This window comes from Emys orbicularis, chromosome 5, assembly GCF_028017835.1.
Source record: "Emys orbicularis isolate rEmyOrb1 chromosome 5, rEmyOrb1.hap1, whole genome shotgun sequence".
NCBI lineage: Eukaryota > Metazoa > Chordata > Testudines > Emydidae > Emys > Emys orbicularis.
The window spans coordinates 43,960,744-43,985,039 of NC_088687.1; the positions used below are offsets into that span (position 1 = coordinate 43,960,744).

General features: G+C 40.5%; 1 protein-coding gene across 1 annotated transcript in view; it reads left to right on the plus strand.

Moving 5' to 3' along the window:
• The window catches only part of AFG2A (AFG2 AAA ATPase homolog A), a 303,993-nt gene that overhangs the window by 221,419 nt on the left and 58,278 nt on the right, over positions 1–24,296 (plus strand). Inside the window, exon 15 of the mRNA XM_065405034.1 lies at positions 18,517–18,681. Coding sequence (XP_065261106.1) covers positions 18,517–18,681 — 165 coding nt within the window. The remainder of the gene's footprint in view (positions 1–18,516; positions 18,682–24,296) is intronic.

Below are 24,296 nucleotides of genomic sequence, written 5' to 3' on the forward strand. Positions count from 1 at the left end.
GACTGCTGAAGAGTCTGAGCACCTTTCCTTTCTTTTTCCTTTCTTTACTTTGTTTCTCCCTGCCCTCAGCAAGGGGGAAAGGAGCACTTGTTTTTGAGAGAGAGAGAGAGAGAGAGAGAGAGAGAGACTTTTGTATACCCCCGAGACTTTTGGACTCAATCCAAACCATGGTGCGGTTGGACATTCAAGGGGCACCCACCCTTCACCAGATGCTAAACAGACCAAACCCACAAACAAACTGTTGAATTTTGATAAATAAATTAAACACCCAGAACTAGACATCATAACATGTCAAAGCACAGTCAAAAAAGTGAAAGACACAATAAAAACTGAAAACCTGGGAAAGCTGCAGGTGAAGACCAAGGCATGGGGGAAATGTTGAAAGCTTGTGATGAGAAGACCATTAGTAAAATCACCTAACTTTTCAACAAAATGTGGGACCAGAAAAAGCCTCCAGAGCAATGGAGAAAAGTCATTATGGTCAAAATACCAAAGAAAAGTTATTGAAGCAATTGCAGTAATTGACAAGACGTTACACTCCTTTCAGTGATAGTCTTCTGCAGTGTTATCTTAAGCAGGATAAAGGAAATAGTTGAGGCAAAGCTAAGGGAAGAGCAGGCTGGATTTTGACACAGAAGATCATATGTTGACCAGATTTGAATCCTAAAAATAATCACCGAAGAGAGCACTGAATGGCAAAACCCACTTATGGTAAACTTCATAAGAAAGCATTTTTGACAGCCTGCATTGCAATTCACTCTGGAACATCTTGAAGTGCTATGGTATGCCAACAGAAATAATTACCAGCATCAAGGCTTTATATTAAGGGGCAGCATGCGCAGGTAAGTAAATGAAGACTTGAGGGAATGGTTTAACATAGACACTGGTGTCAAACAGGGATGCATTCTCACTTTTCCTGGTTGGTGCTGCTGTTGACTTTATTATGGGAATAGTGTAGAAAGACAACACAAACAGCACATGGTTTAAAAGTGCACTAGAATGTTTAGATTTTGCTGCTGATGTAGCTCTTCTCAGAGACAGCTCAACTAACATGAAAGCAAAGACCAAAAGACTGTCCAGCAAAAAAGACTCAGTTAGTAATCATTTATGAAAAAAACAAGTCTATGAAGAACCCCAGGAATTCCCAACTCAAGCATTATGTTAGAAAGCAAAAGAATAAAAGAGGTAAGTCAGTTCACGTATATTGGCAGTAACATGCAAGCCAATGGGGATACCCCAAAGGAAATAATGTCACAAATTGGCAAGGTGGCAGCTGCATTTGCCAGCTTAATGTCCAAATTATGAATCTTCAACTCAAATATTATTTCCACCTTAACATATGGATGTGAAAGTTGGAAGTCTACCAAAGTTATCAACAGACATCTAAGTGCCTTCTAAAGCAAATGCCTCAGGAAAATGTTAGATATTAAATTGAATCAATTTATAACAAACACTGATATTTGTCAGCGATTTCAACAACTCTTTATCTCCGAAGTTATCCAGAAAAGAAGATGGAAATATCTGGGATGTGTTAAGAATGAAACCAGAATGTCTGCTCTGGCAAGCATGCCAGTAGGCAGCTGTAGGGACATGTAAAAGGGACTGACTGAAAGGATCTTTCCATCAAACAATATTTAGAAAGGGAAAACTTGTGGGACTTAGCAACATGGAGGACATGCAAAGAGCAGCCCGGATAGATAGGATGGCACTTGTTCACGCCCTAAGTGAGATATAATGGCACAGGAAGGATTCCAATTCTGCTGGCTCCATTTTTTTTTTAAGGTCCAATATATCCTGCATTACTAGGGTCTAGAAATATTTTGTCAGATCAGTAAAATGCTTACAATACTTGTAAAAGCACTGCTCCTGGACCAGCTGCTAACAAGGATACATTTGAATCCCAGAGTCCAAGCAGAACCATTTACTTGCACCCAGTAGCCACAACCCCAGGCATTATGACTTACCTGCACTCAGCACCACCCAGAAGCCCCTAAGACCAGCTCTTAAAGTGAGTTTCTGCCTATATTAGGGAAGAAACCACTATGTAATCTTCCTGCAGCTAGATGAAGGAAATCAGCGATTTTCTGCCTACAATAGTGAAAGGGATGTCTGCCTTGGCCTGTTCTTGTAGCATAGCATCTTAGTGCGTGACTTAGCCAGTCCACCACTGTTCTTAATTAGTCTATGTCTTGAGTATATTAATGTCCTGGCATTTAACTATTTGGGATTTTATGGCTGAGCTTGCACTTCTTTTGTACTAACCACACATTTTCAATCTTTGGCACCATGTCATCTGCACGCTTATGTCAATGGACTTCCTCATCAACAAGTCTGGTTGTTTCTTTCCTTGAATATTCTTTCCTTGAAGGCCGGAAGGCAGACACACTAGCCAAAACAAGGCTCCTTAACTGTATGGCCATGTTTAACAGCATGTGTAGCATGGCTTCCACTTCTGTAACAAATAATGCTCCTAAGAGAAAACAATATTTTGTGGATAATAAAGGGTTTCCTTTCTATCATTCCTCCTTCTTCTATTTTTTTCCTTTTTCTTATGTTAGAATAATACTAGCTAGATGGTCAGGTGAAGAGTGTCATCTGTGAGAGTGGGTTCATTTGTACTCTTTGTACGTATGGGCCAAGAAATAATGGGTTAAAAGCCTACACCATGTCTTGTGATTATTCCCATTTGTACTGGTTCTGGGGAAAGGTTGCACCTTTAGAGGATGAGAGATTAAATCAAGGTTTTCCTATTTCTGGTACCTGAATAATTAGAAGATAAAAGTCCCATGACTTAAAAAAAAAAAAGAGGAAGGGATCACCTTGGTGTCCTGAACAGCCCTCCTCTTCCATTATAAATAGATTTAATTGCCCAGGCTGTGGGCTTACTTTCTCCATGTGCCTGACTATTCCATTAGCCTGTAGTCACTCCACTAACAGTATCTAATTCTTTGCTTTATAATGTTCTTTCAGATCCCTTGATTAAGAAAAGAGCTCTTTAAAAACAATCAGATTCACTTTAATTGAATTTTGATCAGTATAACTGAAACTTATTATTTAATTTTACACTGCTTCTGGAAACCAGTCCTATGATGTCAAGTATCAGAGGGGTAGCCGTGTTAGTCTGAATCTGTAAAAAGCAACAGAGGGTCCTGTGGCACCTTTAAGACTAACAGAAGTATTGGGAGCATAAGCTTTCGTGGGTAAGAACCTCACTTCTTCAGATGCAAGTTGCATCTGAAGAAGTGAGGTTCTTACCCACGAAAGCTTATGCTCCCAATACTTCTGTTAGTCTTAAAGGTGCCACAGGACCCTCTGTTGCTTTTTACAGTCCTATATTACCTCTTTACCCTTCTTCAACAAGCTATTTCTGATGAGGATGAACATGTCCGTTGTGTTCTATGAACATTTCATGTAGCTGTGATTTGATAGCCAGGTCTGTAAAGTTTGGTCACAGGCCAGGTAAGCTCTGCAGGATTTTTGTTATAGGATACTCACAGAAGTAACTATGTATAAGCAATACAGAAATTGATACAACTAAAAGTTATATAAAACATATCATGTGGGTTTTCAAATATGTCTTCCTTTCACAAAAAACATTTTCACTGCTGTTTGTCATGCCTTAAAATATTTAGATCTTGAGAAGAGCTTAGAAGCACATTTAGTTAGCAGAGCTTCTTGGGAAGGTGTTATTAACCAGGCACAGTCATAACTGACCTGCTATGTACTTTGTCATGTGAGGATGACTGCTTTTCTGAAAAGAATCTTATCCAGCGCTGGTAATTGAATCACTTGAGGCAATGGTAATCCAAAAGCATAGGATATGTATGAAAAATACTGTATTATGTGGTAGATTTTTGTTATAGCTTTCAAAAGCTTTTGAAGAGACTTGTAATATTTTGGCTGGAGTTCAATATTCTCTTTCTTTTCCTACAAGGAACAGTTTTTTTTTCTCTCTAACATGTCATTTTGAGGTTATACAGTAACATCTGTCAGAGCTATGCTAACCTCTGTCATCCAGCTGTTAAGCTGTGGTATTTTCCTTCCTTTTCCTTCTCCCTTTCTTTCTACTCCCTCAAAAAAGGGAGGGGGGTCGGGGGGCGGGCGTGCGGACCCTCTCTCTTTTTATACTGAAACTTCAGGTGGAATGAAGTGGTTATAAAAGCATCTATCAACATAGCAATAGCTTGCCAAGCAAAGTATTTGGGTTGGAAGTCATGCCTTCCCAACTGCTTGAAAACAGGAAGTATCTCTGTTAAGTGATGGATAGCTCTACTTTGCTGAGAAGAGGGAAAGGCTTTTTTCACCTCTGGGTCAATAAATGAGTTCTGCATTTGTTCCATATATGTAAAGAAATAATTTTATATGACACACACACACACATATGTGTGTGTCAATCTCTGTCTAGATATATAAAACTTAAAAACCAAAATAAAACCCAAAAGCCCTTTCTACACGAGCAGTCCCTGTGAGAAGCCAGCCCAGGCATATCTTATCCTAGTGATTCCTGTAAAGTACTCAGAATCTGTCAGAAACAGCCTGCAGGATTGCAATGGCTCCTGGGTGATTAATTGCCAAGAGAGTCTGGTTCCAGGTTCCATTACACATAATTATCTTTTCTAAAGGGGTTCTTTTATTAAAACCCCTACCCCAAAAGGAGTGGGGGAGAAAGTAACTAACATTCCTGAGGTTTAGCACTTCTCGGTACTCCTAACTAAGGAGTTGCTTACGTAAACAAACAGGCACTAAAGAAAGTGTGTTATGTTGTTTATTAGCTGATAGATTTGTGGTTTTTTAATTAATTTTGACTTTACTGAAAATCATTTTACTACAAATCAAGGCGGAAGTGCTATCTAGCAATTAAAGCAGAGGACTAGGAGTCAGGATTCCTGTTCTCTGCCAAAAGCTGACTGTGCAGCCTAGCAAGTCACAAAGGACTAGGTTGTCCCTAGACCATATGTGGCTATATGCAGGAAAGTAGTGGGAAGTAAAGCCACCCTCACCTCCTGCTCTGAGTGTGGCTGAACTAGGGCTGCATATCTGAAACTTCCATCACAAACTAAGATGAAGAGAGTGGCCAGAAGCACGAGTCTGCTCCCCTCCACACACTGGGCAGCAACCTTGGCCAGGCGCAGCGGGGAGAGAGTTAGCTGTACCCTGCAAAGTGACTTATTCCTCCTCAAAGTAAGATCAGAGCAGGGGAGAAGTACTGATTGTGAGCTCCTCCTGTGGTGTTGAGGCTTAGGGCTTGTCTACACTACCGGCCGGATCCACGGGCAGCAATTGATTCAGCGGAGGGTCGATTTATTGTGTCTAGTATAGATGCGATAAATCGACCGCTGATCGCTCTAGAGTCAACTCCGGTACTCCACCTCAATGAGAAGCACAAGGGGAATTGATGGGCAAGCGTCTCCCATCGACACACTGCAGTGAAGACATTGCAGTAGGTGGATCTAAGTACGTCGACTTCAGTTATGTTGTCTACGTAGCTGAAGTTGCGTAACTTAGATTGATCCCTCCCCGTAGTGTAGACCAGCCCTGAACCTCTTCATCTGTTTATTCATCTGTAACGTGGATGTCCATAGATGTTAAGGCCAGAAGAGACCATTATGGTTACTAGGTCTGACTACCTGCGCCATGCAGGCCATGGAATTTCTCCCAGTAATTCCTGCATCATGCCCATAACTTGTAGGATGTTTACCTATCCCCAAAAAATAATAGGGCTTCATTTATTAGCTTCCCAATTACTTCCGGGGAGTTTTGGGTGTACAAGGAACACACAATAGGACCTGGAAGCGTAATAATCTTATACTGTACAGAACTTGGAACAAAAGTTGATACAGGTGTATAAAGTATTATTACTCATTAATATTATTATGTTCCATTGCTTTATAATAGTCCCATTATGGTTAATTAATCTAAAGATATGTGAATGCAAGTGTCTGTTTTGCAAGCAGAGATGCAGCAGGTATGCAGAAATTAACATTGACCTCCTGCTTCTTCTTGCACCAGATTCTACCATCCTTTCTCAGGATAAATAATACCTAATGCTGTATAAGCAGAGACAACACCTGAAACACGCACACTAAGTCAGAGACTGTGTGAAATTAGTCTTCATATACTCTCAGGATCTGGGTTTCTTTGTTTGAACTTATTAAGGTGAAAAAAATTAAAAATACTGAGCTGAAGTTATTGCATAATTTCAGTCTTAGATATAAGATGTTAGACACCCCCTGAGAAATGTATACTTAAGCCTCTGACTACTAGTAAATCCTCATAAATCTATTGGTTGATCCAAAGAGAATCATCAAGAAATATTGAGCTGGGTTTTCAGCCACTGGCCTGTACTTCTGTTCATGCAGAATTGCACTTGTTCAAATGTGCACCTGCATGATGCAGATTCAGACAGCTGTACATTCATGAACACTTGTTCATGGTCTTTAAGTAGACTAAGGCTACTTAGAATAAGATAGATTCACTAGTGCTGAAACAGTTTTTATAGTGGGGGTGCTGAAGGCGGAAACTATGTATTTGGGTTATTTACTTCAAGCCAGAGTGTGTGGCGGCACCCTCCTGCACCTGTAGTTCCAGCACCTATGGCTAGATTCTGAACTCAGTTACCATGGTGTAAGTGTGGAACAGCTGCATTCACTTCAGAGGAATAGTCTCAGATTCATAATGAAGTTATAGAGTTCACAATCTGGTCCACTATTTACAGGAGTTAGACTATTCACAAGTGGAGGCAAGGTAGAGGCGTGGCTTCAAATGTGTGTCACGCTTTTTTTTTTTCACAACCAGCTGATTACATTGTTTAAAGTAGCTAAAATACCTTGGACATCTACAGGTTCTACAGTTGCAAATTAACTACTTGGAGAGCTGTCTGCCAAAGAATGTGGTTGAAGCCCCAGTTCTTGAGATATTTAAAACTAGTCTAAGCAAAATATTTGGAAATATACTTTAATGACCAATCCTGTACTGGCAGGGAACTGGACAGGATGCCCTAATATGTCCATTCCATCTGCATTTGATCATTTCAAGAAATTAGACACTGTAGAGTAAGTGAGAATGATGGAGTTTGTGAGGTACTAAATCAGGATTCTTAAACTGAGGAATAAGAAAATTCCTCAGGGTATTAATTGCCCCACCGCTGCATCTTTGTTCCCAGAGCTCCATTCATTACAATTACAGGAGACCATAAACATGGCAGCCAGCTCTGAGATGTGAAGAAGATAAGCTCGCACTCAGCTTCACCTTTCCAACTCCTCCTCTGAAGGACAAGGCGAGAGAATGGAACTGTGAGTAGTCCCAGTTCCACCCTCTCTTCTTGTCATTCCAGTGCAGCAAGTGAGGAATCAGAGCCTAGTGCTACCATCTCCCTTACAGTACAAAGTCAGCACCTGTGTTTACATGGTCTCGTTGCTGCAGTGAACTGTCTCTCTGAGGGTGGCAAGTCTTCCTTCTCCATGTTATATCAGTCTTGAATTTGTTAGATAAATTCTGACACAGGAAGACCGTAGCAGGAGGGCCAGGTCCTCAGTCCACAGTCACTTAGACATGTGAGGAAGAAGACAGAATCCATTAACAGGATGTGCTGCAAGCTGTATGAGGAGCAAGAGGATAAAATGGACAGCTTTGATGCAATCCCTAAACTAGATTCCCTTCTTTCATAGCTAATTAAAAAGTCTACAGTATTCCTGTATTTTCCAATTTTGGCTGGTCAGGAAATATTTTGACCTTTCTCATGGTATTTCAGTCCTGTTTCTATCTCTGACTTCAACCAAGAAAAACTGAGGGATGCAAACTTATTTAAATACTGTAGTGCTCTTCTCTCAGAGCAGTTTCAAGTTTGATTTCTGTTTTGCACAAAGGCGTTCAGGACAGTTTTACTTTCTTCAAGCAATTTTGGCAAACCCTATTATGATTCACATTTATTTGTCACCTACACTTATGTTCTAGTTCACAAAAGTTGCTGGATGTGACTCTAATTTGCAGTAAAGCCAAGGGAGCTCAACGGCGCTCTGTTTATCCCAGTGGCAACATAGTATATAGGAGGAAATCTTGTTTTTGGAAAAACAGTTTCCAAGATTTTAGTTTTATCCCTGCTTTATGTAAAGATGAGTCAGTTCTCCTGCTTAATGGAAAAATAGAATAACATTAGGTTTTGATACAATATGGTAAACATGGATACAGAATGCTGAAAAGGGATTGAAGATCTCTTAAGCCAGGGATCGGCAACCTCTGGCACGCGGCTCACCAAGGTAAGCCAGTTTGTTTACCTGCTGCGTCCGCAGGTTCAGCCGATCGCGGCTCGCCACTCCAAACCAATGGGAGTCGCAGGAAGTGGCGGCCAGAACATCCCTTGGCCCACGCCGCTTCCAGCAGTCCCCATTGGCCTGGGACAGCGAACCGCGGCCAGTGGGAGCCGCAATCGGCCAAACCTGCGGACGCGGCAGGTAAACAAACTGGCCCGGCCTGCCAGGGTGCTTACCCTGGCGAGCTGTATGCCAAAGGTTGCCGATCCCTGTCTTAAGCCAATGATATTGAGTGTTTTATTCCTTATTGCTACAAAAAGAGAGCCTCACTTTAGGCTGTACTATGAGTTATGTAGAAGGATTTCACTCTATTGACATGATGCATTGCAGCAGGGTACAACTCAAAACAGTGCTGAAGAAAAAATTATGTAAAAATACTGATATGTGCCTGTCTCTGTTGTACCTAAGAGGTATATAAGAGCAATGGATGGCACTTCCCAGTTGACTGTGAAGGATAAGTTACGCGTAGGGTTTTTTAGGTGTTTTTCTGCTCCATCCTTTTATTGTTTTCTCTGCTGACTCTTTTGAAATAAACATTCTCACTGTTTGAGTTGTTACATCTCACTGGGAGATCAAGCCATCTGTTTCCTTGCTTTTATTATTACATTTTGTTAATAACCATGTAAAATGTTCCTGCCCTGTTCACTGCTCTTCACAAAGTACTGCCACTTGATATTGCACATTCTTCCTGAACACCTGCTGTCAGACGCATCAAGTCTTTTCTTGAAAACTTGCACAATGCTCCAGGTCTTGAGCAAGACTGACGTGACAGAAATGTTGTGCAGCCTGATTTTTATATAATGTGAAGTCCTTGTATAAGAACTGATAATAGAAGAATTAAAACATTTTGGAGGAATTATTTCTCTGTGACCCAAATCATTTTATAAAATTCTCATTCATTAATGCAATAGTTAAAATAATTGTTCTTAAATAGGTTTAAAAATCATACTAGCCTACCGTGAGTGCAAATTTAGATGTTGTTTAACAAGAACAGAGAATAATCTGCATAAATCTTGGGAGAGTCAGGAGGGTAGTAGCTGGGGAATAGGTCTTCCAAGAAAAGAACCGGTAGGAGGTGTTGGATGAGCTGAAAGTGGTGGAAGCTTCCCTCCCCCCCCCAAATCAAGCAATCTGAGAAACCAGCAAAGAGAGTCTCCAGTACCACCTCGGAGCTGTAAGTACACTGGATCCTCTCATTCAGGCTTCAGGCCAGGGCACTGCACCGAGATAGCACTACTTACTGTGGTTGATGATGACTCCGATCTGAAGACAAAGGAAGTATATTCATACGTGTCCTGCTTGACCTCTCCTTGGCATTTGATACCATTGATCATCAAATAAACTGCAGGGGTGAATGGAAATGCCCTGAAATAGCTCAGGTCCCTTTCCGAATAAACTGCGAGGGGCATTATGGACAACTGTTCTCCACCTCCAAACCTCTCACCTCTGTGGAGCTCCACATGTCACAATCCCCCTGCCAGATTTGCAATGTGTATGTATAGCTATTGGGGAAACTGGTCAGACAACACTGACTGAAGCAGTATGACAGTGAGTTTTATGTCTGCTTTATGTCAGCCATAATAACCTATCCCCCAGCTCTCTTACTGCTTACCCCCAAATCAGCTGCTGGATGGAGTAGCTGGTTAAAGCTGATCCCAGGCAAGACTAATATACTGATACTGATATAAAGACAGAAGAACTTCAAAGAACTTGCCTCCTCTGTAATGTTTGCCCTTGGTTGTCCGTCCACAACCATAGTGTGCTTTTGGAGTCCTTTCTATTAGATGTTCAAATAGCAATCATGATCAAAAAGATCCACTCCTATTTGCAACTGGCCAAATGATTGAGCTTCATCCTAACCCAGGCCTAACATCAGGATGTTCTATGCATCCTCTGGACTTGAATATTTCAACATGTTATATCTAGGAATTAAGACATACACTCTGGAAAAAAATCCAGCTGTTGCAAAACACAGCAACTCATCTGTTACCAAGACAAGCCTGTTCCCATTGAATGCAGTTTCCAGTTCAGGGTCTATGTCCTACATCAGACACAAAGCCCTGGTCGAGCTCCCTGTGATTGGATGCTCACCAGGCTGTTGCATTTGGGTCCTGCTCTTTAACTCTCCTGAATCTGAACAGAGTCCAAACACTGCCCCTGGTTGGGGAATCTAGGCATACTGTTGAGGTGTAGGTCCTCTGTCTAGCACCCTCTTCTGAGAGCTGAGGCTGACCTCTGATTCCCCCATAGCTTAAGGACACCCCTTCCAAAACTCCAGCTGTCTGGGTGCTGTGGGTTTACAGTTCAACTCTTGAGGGGTATGTGACAGTGGAAGTGAACAGACACACAGACAGGCTTTGCACAGGATTCTAAACACCATTATGCTTTACTTAATGCAAGAGATACACGAGTCTAGACAAAAAAAATAAACACAGCTATATGGTTTCACTGTCTCAGTTTCCTGGGGAGTTCTTTGAGCTTGGGCAGAGTCCGCTGGGGTGTCCAGGATCCTCCACCTGCAGTTCATGGCTTTCCTTCAGAATCGTGGAGTCCCTCTCTGTCAGCTAGCTTTCTTTTCCTCTTGGCAAGTTAGACAGGACAACTCTGCCATGAAAGCGTGTCCCTCTTTCCTTTGCAAAACTTCCTCTGTCTTGTGCTGTGAGTTTGTTGAGTTTATGTATCCTACAAACAATGTCTTATGAATCCTTTTTTCTCCTGCTGGGGATTTTCCACTCCCTCTCTTTGCAGAGAGAGTGGAGGAACTAGCTATCTTCAGCCTACCCATTGTTCCAAGGTGTTGCCACCATTTAAGATCTATTGACAACCATTGTACCTGATCCAGAAGATACGTTCTACAGCCCCTGTCAGTAAATGATGGGTTCCATATCTACTGAAGCAGTCCATGTTCAGCAATTTCCTAACATTAACCAGAATTTGTAAGTTCTGTATTGGGAGGGAGGGATAGCTCAGTGGTTTGAGCATTGGCCTGCTAAACCCAGGGTTGTGAGTTCAATCCTTGAGGGGGCCATTTAGGGAACTGGGGTAAAAATCTGTCTGGGGATTGGTCCTGCTTTGCGCAGGGGGTTGGACTAGATGATCTCCAGAGGTCCCTTCCAATCCTGATATTCTATGATTCTATGAAATGCCCCATATCATCACATCCTGATATTCAAAGAACTTCATGGATTGTTCCTTCATGATCATGACCAGCTGTGTTCCAGTGTACCAATAAAAATGTCAGCCAATAGGGGGAAAACTATTGAGTATGGGCAAAGCACTTCTATAGGAGCTGGATTTATACTATGGAACTCACTCCTACAAGATATAAAAATGGCCATGAAACAAACCTCTTCTTTAGCAGTTAAAGAATTCACATCTCCAATTTAGCTTTTCCTTGATAGATTTGTCACACACAATAAGCTGACCCCAAACAGGAAGTCCCACAAACTATAAAGTAATCAAGCTCTTTTTCATACAAGCTAGGAAGAAAGAGATTTATTTTTAAATGCTTTGCAGGTGCTCAGATACTATGGTGATAGAAGTTAATAATTGAGTTGCTGGATTATATTATAAGATTTTAAAATACCTGCAATCTCGAGGAGCATTTTTTCAGTAGGGCTCACAAGAAATCAGGTTCATATAAAGAGTCTATTAGTTTAGGTTAGAAGGACTTAGTTACAAAGGATACAGATTGTTCTGCTCTTTCCAATTCTCCAGTTGCAGTGTAGTTATAGACCTTTTGGTCCCAGGATATTAGAAAGAGAAGATGGGTGAGGTAATATCTTTTATTGGGCAAGCCATCTGTTGGTGAGAGAAACAAGCTTGAAAGCTTGTCTCTTTAACCAACAGAAGTTGGTCCAATAAAAGACATACCTTACCCACCTTGCAGGGCCAGCTCCAGGCACCAGCTAAGGAAGCAGGAAAGCAGGTGCTTGGGGCGGCCAATACAAAGGGGCGGCACTCCGTCCGCTATTGGGGCGGCACGTCCGGGTCTTCGGCAGGAATTCGGCGGCGGGTCCCTCTGTTCCTCTTTGAGCTGCCGCCGAAGAATGTAGCGGCGCGATTGCGCTGCCGCCGAAGTGCCGCCGCTCGGCTTTCTTTTTTTTTTCTGCCGCTTGGGGCGGCAGAAAACCTGGAGCCGGCCCTGCCACCTTGTGTCTCAGTTCTCTAATTCTCATTTCAGGTCTGATCCCAATGCGTTCTAAGGTTGGACTGAACTACTTTCTTGATGCACTATATAGATTCTGTAGGAAAGGTCATTTAAAGGAAAAATGTCTTAATTTAATAGAAGAACCCATTCATGGAGATTCAGTACAATGGGGAATGTTCAACACACTAACCCTCCAACTTAAATTCGGTTACTTCCTGAACTTAATACCCCTTCATGTTCAATGTAATCTGTGCAGTTTTCATTTTGCTAGTAGAAAAAAAATGTTTGTGAAACTTCACTGGACTTCATGTATTACATTGTTCTTTCAAATCTCAAGTTGCCTTCTCGGGCCATATAGAGGAAGTAGGTTGCTGTAGGATGAAATCAGAAAGATATTAATGAGATTAGGCATGAATGTAGAAGTATGTCAGAGGCTATGGGATTTTCTTCAATCCTAGCTGAAAAAACTATGCCTGCTTTATCTACTTACTATAATATTGGCAGCGTCTTTTTAATTCTGCATTGCTTGACAATGTAGTTCTTGCTGTGGCTAAATATCTCTCTAATAAGCTAACTAATGACACTCTAACAAGCTAACTAATGACATGCTTTAAAAAAAATTAGTGAAGCCCTAAGGTTAATTCTAGTTTAAGAATTAGTATTTCCATTCTCAACAGGAACCACAAATAGTTTACCTGGGCTTTACAGACTTAAGATTTTCTTTCCTGAATAATTATCTGCAATAATTACACACACACATACCCTTGTTTTAGAAGGTAGGTAAGCTTTCCATACATCTGCCTCAAATAACACTTCTCAAATTAAAACATTTGAGAGATTAAGGAACATTTTTTTATAAACAATAGTATTTTCATTTTAATTGAAAATGTTATATTATTATTTGTGATGGTACATGTTACTTGATTATCATTTCACTCTTCTGAACCCTTGTGCCCCTCTGGATGATATTTTATTAACAGAGATTGTATAGTGTTCCATAGCCCGCAACCAGTAACCTATGGTTTATGTGCATTCAGGCCTCCATTCGACACCTGCCAACATATTATGACAAAAATAAACACATTTGCATAAGTATTGCTTGATGGTACGTAGGGTTTCTACCCAAACTCCAATTAATTAATTGTATGCCTTCTAACCCCACATTTTGTATCCTAGCACCTCACCATAAATGAATTATGTACTTCCTAGCCTTACATCAAGTCATTCTGGCCCCATCAGCCCCCTTAGTTATTTGTGTGCTTCTAGCCCCAAATTGATTTTTCACATTTCAGCAGCCAACAGTTAATTCTGTGCTCCCCACAATTCACATCAGCCTCTTCATCTTGCACTCCCCTTTGTTCCTGCTGCAGCTGTGGCGGAAGCTCCAGGGATTCTTCAGTCCCACTTCCTCGTGTGGGGCGAGGGTGAACTCCAGTGGCTCTTCCCTTAGGAACATAACAACGGCCATACTTAGTCAGACCAATGGTCCATCTAGCCCAGTATCCTGTCAATGCCCTTCAAGGCTAGACGTGTGTGTGTGTGTGTGTGTGTGTGTGTGTGTGTAGCTAATGCTGGATGCTTCAGAGGGAATGCACAGAACAGGGCATTTATGAAGTGATCTGTCCCCTGTTGTCCAGTTCCACCTTCTGACAGTCGGAGGTTTAGGGACACCCAGAGCATGGCGTTGCATCCATGACCATCTTGGCTAATAGCCATTGATGGACCTATCGTCCAGACACACATCTAGCCCTGAAGGGCAATGATCAGTTCCAGGGATTTATCAACAAAACACACTCACTCACTCACTCACTCACTATGTGGGACAGGGGGGTCAGCTCCAGGGTTCTTCAATTCCTCTCTCTCCTGGCCTGGGCTTGGAGATTCAGGGGGTATCTGAGCCATTTTTCATAGGAGAGAACAGAGTGACCTGGAACAGCTGGGTTCTTTCTGCTTCCTCTTGCCCACACCTCTTTTGTAAAAACAGTATCTGCTGTTCTCTCCTCCCCCACCCAAAAACTGCTCTCAGATCCTTAGGGAAGTGGAGAGAGCTCTGACTGCCACCTCTGGTTACCTTTCCTGGAGGGGAGGGATGGAAGGTAGCTTTCCCTGCACACCTGGAGGAGGAAATGAAAACCTGTAGATATGGCAGATGTGTGGTTCAGGAAAGTACTTAAGCATGTGCATAAAGTTAAATGTGTGGCCTAAAATTGTTTCATGTTCTCCCAAAGTAAGGCACAGTAATCATTCTGACATCACAGATAAAACATTCAAAATTCTACCTACATACAAGGCCTTGTCTACAGTATGAGAAAAGGGGTGATTAAAAAAAAAATCAAGTTAGCTAATCTGATTTGAAACACCACTTAGTGTAGACACAGTTTAAACACCTTTAAAATAATTTAGCTGGTCATGGTGTAGCCTACGAAAGAATCTAGATTACAGCAAGACCACCTAGTGTATTTGTAAAGGTGTTAACTTTGTCTATGCTAGGTGCTAAGTTTTATTTCAGATCAGATAATTTTGATTTTTTTTTTAAATCTCCCCCTAGCTAGACAAGGCCTAAATCAATTAAAGCATTCTTTGTAACTATCTTATTCCAATGGACTGCTAGTCTATACTAAATCTGTGGTCATATTGGTAATTTTTATTGCGGAAGACTCACATCTGATTTTAAGATTTAGCCTTTTATTTATTGTGGTACGATTGGCTGGCCCCAGAGAGAGAGCCAGCAGGAAGGAAGTACTGTTGCTGAGAAGCTTAGTCAATCTGAGGAGGAGGTGGGATTTAACAGAGACAAAATGATTGGGGTCCTCAGGGTTTGAAGGAGGAAAAATAATCTTGTAGCTAAAGAACAAGCCTGGGAGTCAGGAGATCTGTGTTCTTATCCTCATAAATGCCATGGACTTTGTGTGATCTTGAGCAAGTTACTTAATTTATCTGCGCCTTATCCTCCCCAGTGGGAGTAATAATGCTTAGGTACCTCACAGGGGTGTTGAGTTTCAAACAACATTTGTAAAGCACTTTATAATTCTTTGTGAAAAGTGCTTAGGAACACACAGAACTATTCTTATGTGTGTGCGCACCAAAATATCTATTTTCACTTTTTCACTGCTCTACCTTTCACCAGGGCTAGCACAAACCTCAGAATCGATCAACTCCCTTGCCACCATTTGTCTGGTCCCACGTAGAGCTTGGATGTAGGAGAAGGTTTGTCTCTTAATCTCTCTCTATCCCATTTCCCAATCTGTAAAATAACTATACTTCCTCTCTGCCCTTTGTCTTATTGATTTTAGATGGTAAGCTCTTAAATGCTGGTATTGGTTCTTATTATGTGTATATACAGCAACTCGCACCGGGTGGCGGCCCTAACTTGACTGGGAACTCCAAGCACATCCATAACTCAAATTTAATTTAAAAAATTCGATCTTTTAAGAAGAAAATATAGTAAAGTCAAAGCCAAAATATAACAGTATCTTTTATTTGGGCCACCAATTAGAGACTACATAAAACATGAAGAAGTCTGACAAGACATTGAAGTGAAAAGTAGTGCTAAAAACAGCACAAAAATAAATATGATATTCACTGCATTTCATCTTTATTTCTTCTGCTTTTTGAGTTTCATTGGATAACTTCTTAGATCTTAGAATTTAATTCTAATACTTTTTAATACTGGTTAAACAGCAGTCGTTGTCATTCACTATTATTAGGCTAATTATCTCCATAGGAAACATCCTAACTGAGTAGGTTTCCTGATTAAACCAACCCTAAATTAAGTGAAGTTCACCGTTGTACTCATGAACATTTCAGGTTTTCTGTATGTGAAAGGATTAGCTATAAGCATTTCCTTAGGAGCAAGTGGAATGCAATATAATACCGAATACCGTACCTTTTGTAGTGGTTGGCTCACTACAAAAGCAATTTTCCCTCTCTTGGTATTGACACCTCCTCATCAATTATTGGGAGTGGACCACATCCACCCTGACCTAATTGGCCTTCAACACTGGTTCTCCACTTGTAAGGTAACTCCCTTCTCTTCATGTGCCAATATATATTTATGCCTGTTTCTGTAATTTTCACTCCATGCATCTGAAGTGGGTTTTTTACCCACGAAAGCTTTTGCCCAAATAACTCTGTTAGTCGTTAAGGTGCCACCAGACTTCTCATTGTTTTTGTGGGTACAGACTAATATGGCTACCCCTCTGATACTTTCTACCTTACAGGCCATTCTTGAAACTTGCAAATTCCTCTAACAAAAATGTTGACGAAAAAATGGCAGTGTCCTGATATAAATATGATGTAGACATTGAATTACAAACTTGTTGCATCGTCTCTTTGGTGTGTCAAGTTCCTAAATAAACGCACCAATGCTGCTGTGGGTAGCTAGTTGGAATTCATTGTATATAGTGCAGTTTCTCTAGTTGAGAATTGTCGTGTTTTTGTTTTAAAAATAACAGGACATCTCTTAACATTCAGGATACAATTTTCCACCCCGAAGCACCACAACAGTCTTTTTAAAGCAACTCTAGGAAGGGTGTTAACTTGATCAATGCTGAGTAGGAAGGAAGGCTCTTTCCTACTATTTTTTCAGCATGACTTTCACTGACATGATCAGGCTGGGAAAAGACTTATTGGCTGACAGCCCAGGACAACTATGCAATATCTCAAGTCAACTGGAACTCAAACTACCCTGCCCAAGGGAGAACTGTAACATAAAAAGAATTTAGGTTATAGACTGGATCTTATAAACATTGTCCAGTTTAAAGTGTTTTTTAAATATTATTTATGTGCGTTCAGCATGTACATTTCTCTCAGATGCTCTATCAGCAAATGAAACATTAACAAAATTAAACAATTTCTAGACTTTTTCAAAAATATCAAAATGACTTCCTTTGATCTCACAAATTAGGTAACTGACTCCTTATAAATATTTATGTTTACTTAGGAATTAGCCCTTAAGTCCTTACTCAGACAAAATTCCCATCGCCTTCCATGGGAATTTTACCTGAGTAAAAGATCTCAGAATTTGTCCAATAATTCAGCTTAGAAATTTTACATATAGAATTCAGTGACAATTCCATCTCAGGGGGAAAAAATAATGGCGTTCTTAAATCAGAGGGGCATTTACTATTATTATTATTTTTCAAGTTATGAATTGAGGTATACATTCATTCTGGTTCACAATGGAGTAGGTTTTATTTTCTTTTTCTGCTTTGTTTGTATTTTATCTTTGATGCACTTTTAGTGCTGCTGACATTGCTTTTGTTTTTATTGCCATTGCTCTACTTTAAGTTGTGCTCTTGGAAAGACTTGAGCACATACTTAACATATATACTGGGAGTAGTCCTACTGAAGCCACAGTGACTACTTACAGTGCAGAAAGTTATACATGTGTATAAGACTTTGCCAGACTGGGGCCTTAGATTGTAGCTCTTTTCATTTGTTTAATTTAAAAGTGCCCTGTGGCACAGGAGAAGAAAAAAACTGCTCCACTGAGATCAGACTATACTGATGATCAGAGTTATTAATCTACAGAGTTCTTGAAACTTCATGTTTTTCGTTATTGAAACTGAAAGTCATTGGTTGCTGCCTACCATTACCATTTCTGTATTAAAAAAGAATGGGGGTGAAAGGATAACCTTTCCTTCTCTTGTAAAGACTGACAAGATGTTAGATCAGAGTAAAATAACAAGTATGTGTAACATTTATATTTTCTAACTTTATTACTATAGTTTTAATTGAAGATCATAACTTGTGGAGAGAATAGCCATGTATCTATCTGCCAGGTTCCAACACTCCTTGAAACAAGTCTTAAATTATTTTTAGGAAAATGTCTTTTATACTTTGTTTAGAATGGTTTCAATACATGGCTCTATTGGAATCTGAGAAGTAGCATTGGTTTCTCTTCATTTATTGAAAAATCCTAATATACAAGCATAATGCTATATATTCATGGCCTAACTGTTAGTATACTCAGAGGGGAAAATCCTCCATGTGTGATTTTTATTATTGAGTTGCTTCATTTTTGTTAACTGGTTTTGTGTGACGTTTTCTTTATAGGCTTTGATGAGACCTGGACGAATTGACAGAATCATCTATGTGCCCTTGCCAGATGCCAAAACTCGTAGAGAAATCTTTAAACTTCAGTTTCGCTCCATGCCCATTAGTGATGAAGTCTGCTTAGAGGAGCTCGTCCTGCAGACGCAGAAGTATTCAGGAGCAGAGGTAAAACATTCTGTTCTCTGCTAGTGGCTGGGGAGTGAAAACGCAGAACTATCCTTGTGAAAAATCTAACACAAATACCATCAACTTACTTGAGTGAGGGGAATTCTAAAGGCAAATATATATATATATACACACACACACACACTTGAGAATACAATATGCTTTCCTTATTTGTCAGGTTCCTTGGAGATTGCCCAGAAAAAATAATAGTCTTAGGCTGAGTTATCTTTACCATGAAGTTCCTACTACACTAGTGGTTCCAAAAGAAGCCATGGTCACTGGGATGGGATGGGCGGATGGTCCTTGGGAAAATGGCTGTATTGGAATCATGCTAATAGGAACTTTGGATTGTGGGGATGGGCGCAAAGTTAGTGTGAAGGCACAGGTCCCCTGGATGATTGGCTCTGGCCTCCCACAGATCTATGGGCATCTTTCATATTTGAGGGGTGTGCTCCATAGCCTATTCTATGTGGAGGGAGAACAACCATGGAATATTGTGAGGGAATCTCTGGGAGGAGTTAGTTTGAGAGAATTTCTTCCCCAGCACCCCCTTATAGGTTTCTCTGTGGGAGAGAGCAAGGTAGTCCTATTTTCCAGCTTACAGAAGTCCCTATGAAAAAGTCAGCTTTTGTCTGCAGATGTCACACAGTTATCACCGTTCTTTCCTAGTCTAATAATAGGGGGAAACTCATAGTTCAGATACTTTTGTGTGGTAGTTGTTGATAAATATTGGCATTTTAATGTCACCCATGCAGTCCTTGCTTACTAGTCCATTCAGTTTCTCTATAGAACCTATGATCCTTTCCTCATTTTATTTAGTTAAATTAAATGTTTAAAAAAAAGGTTAAAAGAACATTATTACGGTTGTAAAGTCAAACACTCAAAAATTAGGAAATGCCAGAATTAAGGTTGCCCAGACCACCTTCATTTGGTCCCCTTGTGCATGTGCATCATGACCTGGGTTTTAATTATGTAATCACTTACTATTTTTTCCACAGGACCCCTGCTTCATTCAGTGCGCAGGATGGACAGTGTTCTAAAAATGAATAAAGGCTGTGTAGTGAATGAGGCTCTTGTGTATAGGACCTATGTTGTATTTGTTGCAGAAGAACTGAAAAAAGGGTCTTATGATGGGAAATGTTGGGCAAGCTTAAATATTGGCATGTTACCTGCACTGCCTATACTTAGATTCTACTAGCACAATTATTGTAGATGGAGCTGGTAGGAGCTGCCTGTAGTTAAGGTTGCCCAACACTTTCTATTTTAAGAACCTGTTTTCAGTTGCTTATAAAGTTGCCAGTCTTAAACCATTTAGGATGAAATTTTCCATGTTGGCTATTTGCCTCAGAACGAAGATAGGAAAAACATGTTGTTTCCCACATTTAAAAAACAACAACCATTATGTTGAGAAGCGCTAGCTCCTCCATGCTTTGGAACAAGGACTTGAAATTTGGCATGATGCCTGGTATCAGGGGTGTGCCTCTTGCCATCCCTTGTGAAAATTCACCCAAATTTGGCCAAGTTATAAGCCTCTGGGAAGATAAAATAGAATTTTTGAAAAGTATCCTCTCGCCAGAGTGCAACTGCTGTGCATGATACTAGACATTCAGAATATTTGGGGGATCCTATTGAACTTGACTCAGCTAAGCACAAGTGGTGAGTTCCTGTAATTTAACTGATGCTCACTGAGAAGCATCTGCCCCTTGACTGTGGCTTTGTGCAGAATCAAAAGCAAAATAAGCTAACTTGTCATTGATTGCATCTGCTGAAAAAACTGTTCTTGGGATAGCATATATTGTAATCTTATTTATGATGGTATTAATATTTTTGTTTTTATTGTTCAATGAAGTATAGTAATAGTGACAGAGAAAACCAGCACAAAGAGAACTTCTAAAGTGAGTGTTCCTTGGAAGTGTATGTAAAAAGTCTGACAGTTGGCACCGACAGTGCACTGTTTCATGAAGGCCTTTTCTTCCTGGTGTCTCCAGTTTCCAGCTTTACAAATAATTTCCGCTGTTGAATGGCAAGTTCCCATATCCACTGTTCTATCCTTTTGTATACAAAAGAAATAGGAAACACTTGGTTTTGTGTCTATAAGATGCTGTATAAATAGGGAGCTTCTTATAGAGATGTGTTGAACTATTGCAAAATGAGCTGAATAGACAGTGAGTAATACAGATTAATCGGAGTAAAAATAGCACAGTGAGTAATAATAGCATTCATCTGGCCTCCGTGCATGGCATTTTTTCAGATCAGATACTTGTATCTTTTCCTATCATCACTTATGACCCTCAGATATATCTCTGTTCATCTGCTGGGTGTGCGTATTTCCTTTCTCTTAATGAACATATTTATTGCTACATCCTTCTTGTGCCACGGTTAGTGCACAAGGCGGAAACTCATCACTCCTTGTCATTAGCTAAAGAACATATACATAAATGATGTATCAAGATAGTCTGCTAAATAATGTATGCTACTCTCCCATTTATCCAAATGGCCTGGGGGACATCTGAAACTTTTGGATAACCAGGCATGCAGATAAACGGAAGTGCTATTTTGAGCTACATTTCCACTGATACAGAAATACAGGAAATAAAGGGAGTAATGCAGATGTTTGCTTAATACTTTGTACTTCATTAAAGAGTAAATAAACAACTTCATTGAATTTATTAAAACATCAAAATTGTATTATAATCACAGTGGACATAATTTAATTGTGAATTATTTATCTGTTTTATGAAAATGATTAATCACAGTCTGTCACCTGTCGTCATTGTGCCAACGGCTGCAGCAAATCTGTGCAGCTTGTCCCTTGCCTTCCAGATATCACAGATGGTGGAGTTAACAATGTTGCAATGGTGCATGACATCAACAACTTTTTCTCCCCTTTCTAAGACCTTGAGAATCTGTAGTTTCTGCTTTAGATCTAACACACATCATTTTCTTTTTGACGTTTTCCTGCTAAACTGCTCTTGCAGCTGAAACAGAATTACTAGGTCTCAGTAGCTGGAGGTAACAGCTCAGAACTGCTATACAAATTCAGAACTGTTGATTAGTGCTAACAGGCACTAAGAAACTGATTGTCACGGTATTGGTGGGTGATTAACCAATTTGGGGCTGCATCAGGGACACACTGTGCATTCGGATAATTAAGATTTTCTGATCAAGTGAATTAGGATAATTGGAATTTTATTGTATTTATTTTTTCAGCATTTCATTTGTGAGAAGAGCAGACAGAAATAATGAGAGGAAGAGTTACAAGTAAATTGTAAAGTCCCCTCCTTCCCTTATAAGTGTAATGCTAAAATCAAAAAGTGCATATTATTTAACTGAGAGTTTGTCATGTGTCAGTCTATATTACACTATGGATATTGGACCAAACAAACTCCTATAACGGAACACCCCCAAACTCTGGAGAGGTTTGGTTTCAGATCTAATCTTAACGTCTCAGGCCCTTGTCTAGTTACACAGATGCTGGTGTATGTTCAGCATATATGCTTATGGCTCCTAAAAAGTCTAAAGTAAACTTAAAGGTTATTTGAATGGCTTAAAGTGTGAGTGACATGAGATTGTTTTTAGAAATTTTTGAATATTGTGATTGGATTCGCCTCCTGTGCCAAGTGATGGAGTGAGGAAGAATAAAGCCTTCTAGGAGCCAGGACCCAAATCTTTGCTGAAGTGTGTGCCCTCCCTCCCCAAACAGATTTCTCTGGCTACAGCCCCCCTAAAGGCATTTCCCTTTTTCTAAGAATTGCATGCAAATTTTCCCTGCAGTTACCAGGACCAAGCCATTCACACGGTAGGTCTGTCTGCAGCCATGCTGGGTCTGGCTTAACCAGATGTCTGTCTTGCCCCTGCTTTTAGACTGGATTACAGTCTCTCTAAAAGGTTTCATATTTCTTGAAGGCAGTCAGTCCCTTCCTGTATCTCCAGATCCCTTCTAGGAAGTTCTGCTGACAATCCTCAGAGCTGCTGCCTCCTGACATAGCAAAACTACTAACAGGAAGCTGTGTGACTCTGCTCTATTGCTATCTTCATCCTCCTCTCTCTCAGTATGGTAGTTTGCAAGTTTTTGGCAGTGCCATGTTTTAGTGTCCATACAGTGGGTTTTTTTTTTTTTTTTTTTTTTGTAGATTCTGAATTTCAAAACCCTGAAGTAAAAAAAACTGCCTGATGATGCCTTGTATCAGGGGGTAGCCGTGTTAGTCTGTATCCACAAAAACAATGAGGAGTCCAGTGGCACCTTAAAGAAAAACAGATTTATTTGGGCATAAGCTTTCGTGGGTAAAAAACCCACTTCTGCAGATGCAACTGGACACTACAGTTTTTTTTGATGACGCCTTGTCACTGTTGAGCATTTTGAAATATGAACACTTATTACCATTTCCCTCCTGATTTACACACCAGGTGACAGTTATTTTGTAATGAAAACTTCACACACAGTCAGCTGTTTTCTTCATGCACCAGGAATATGGAATGGTGGTATATGGAGTGACAGGTACATTGAAACTGAGGTATGGCCACGGCTATCGTGACATCATTGTGATCACACTGAAACCAGAGACTCTCAGAACTTGAGCTCTGAGCCTCTACCTATGCAGCTGGCTGGTGGAAGACATTGCAAACCTAAATAACACCAAAGAGGCACAAATACAAGAGATCTACTGGAGAAATGAAGTCAAGCATTGCTGCAGATACAAGGGACAGGGAAGCCATTAGGAAGAAGCGAGATCAATGCATTGATCCATGAGACCCCATTGAGCACCCAAGAACAATAACAAAGGGTGTCAGTTGTAAAAACACCCAGAGGCAGCACTAAACATTGTTAGTGACAGTGTGACACCATCATCAGTCAGTGTAGATAGCGCAGTTACAACTGGAATTTGCCAAATGCAAGAATTTGAATGTAGCTGGCCCACAGGGTTCTATGACACAATACCAACGATAGCAGAGACGCAGTGGCAAAAAAAGCACAGACAGGTTAGGCCAACAAAGGTATTTGACGCTAACCTTATCTGTTCGAAAATGATAGGCTAACAAGCAATTTCACAAGAGGTTGTGAGCAAGAATATTTTGTCACATGAGTTGGTTCCTGTACCTGTGTCAATGTTTACTGACTCTGCTGACATGAGGATTGCCAAGGATAAATCTAAGCTAAAGAAGCAGCTGCAGACAGAGATGTCAACTAAACATATTTCACAAGAAGTCACCTGCACAATCATTGATGGTTCCACAGTTCTTTGGGCAGTACACAGGCCAGCAAGTGGAATCGTCAAGGAGTTTGTGACCAGTTTGAGTCTACATTGAATACAAGCTAGCCCCAAATGATGTATACCTTGTCTTTGACAGGTACAAAGCCTTCAGTATGAGGAGTGTCTCCAGATCTAGCAGAGCTTCAGAAGCAAGCAGAGTACATCAGTTGAATACAAATACACAGTTGCCTTGACACTTACAGAAAATAAGAAACATTTGATTAACATAATTGATTCATTCAAGATGAGATGTTTCCCCAGTGACACACACTAAAGCACAAGCTAGTCATCACAGGCAGAGACAACACCCCATCTGAAATACACCGAGAAGGTGAGGTGATGAACAGGGAAAGATATATGTCC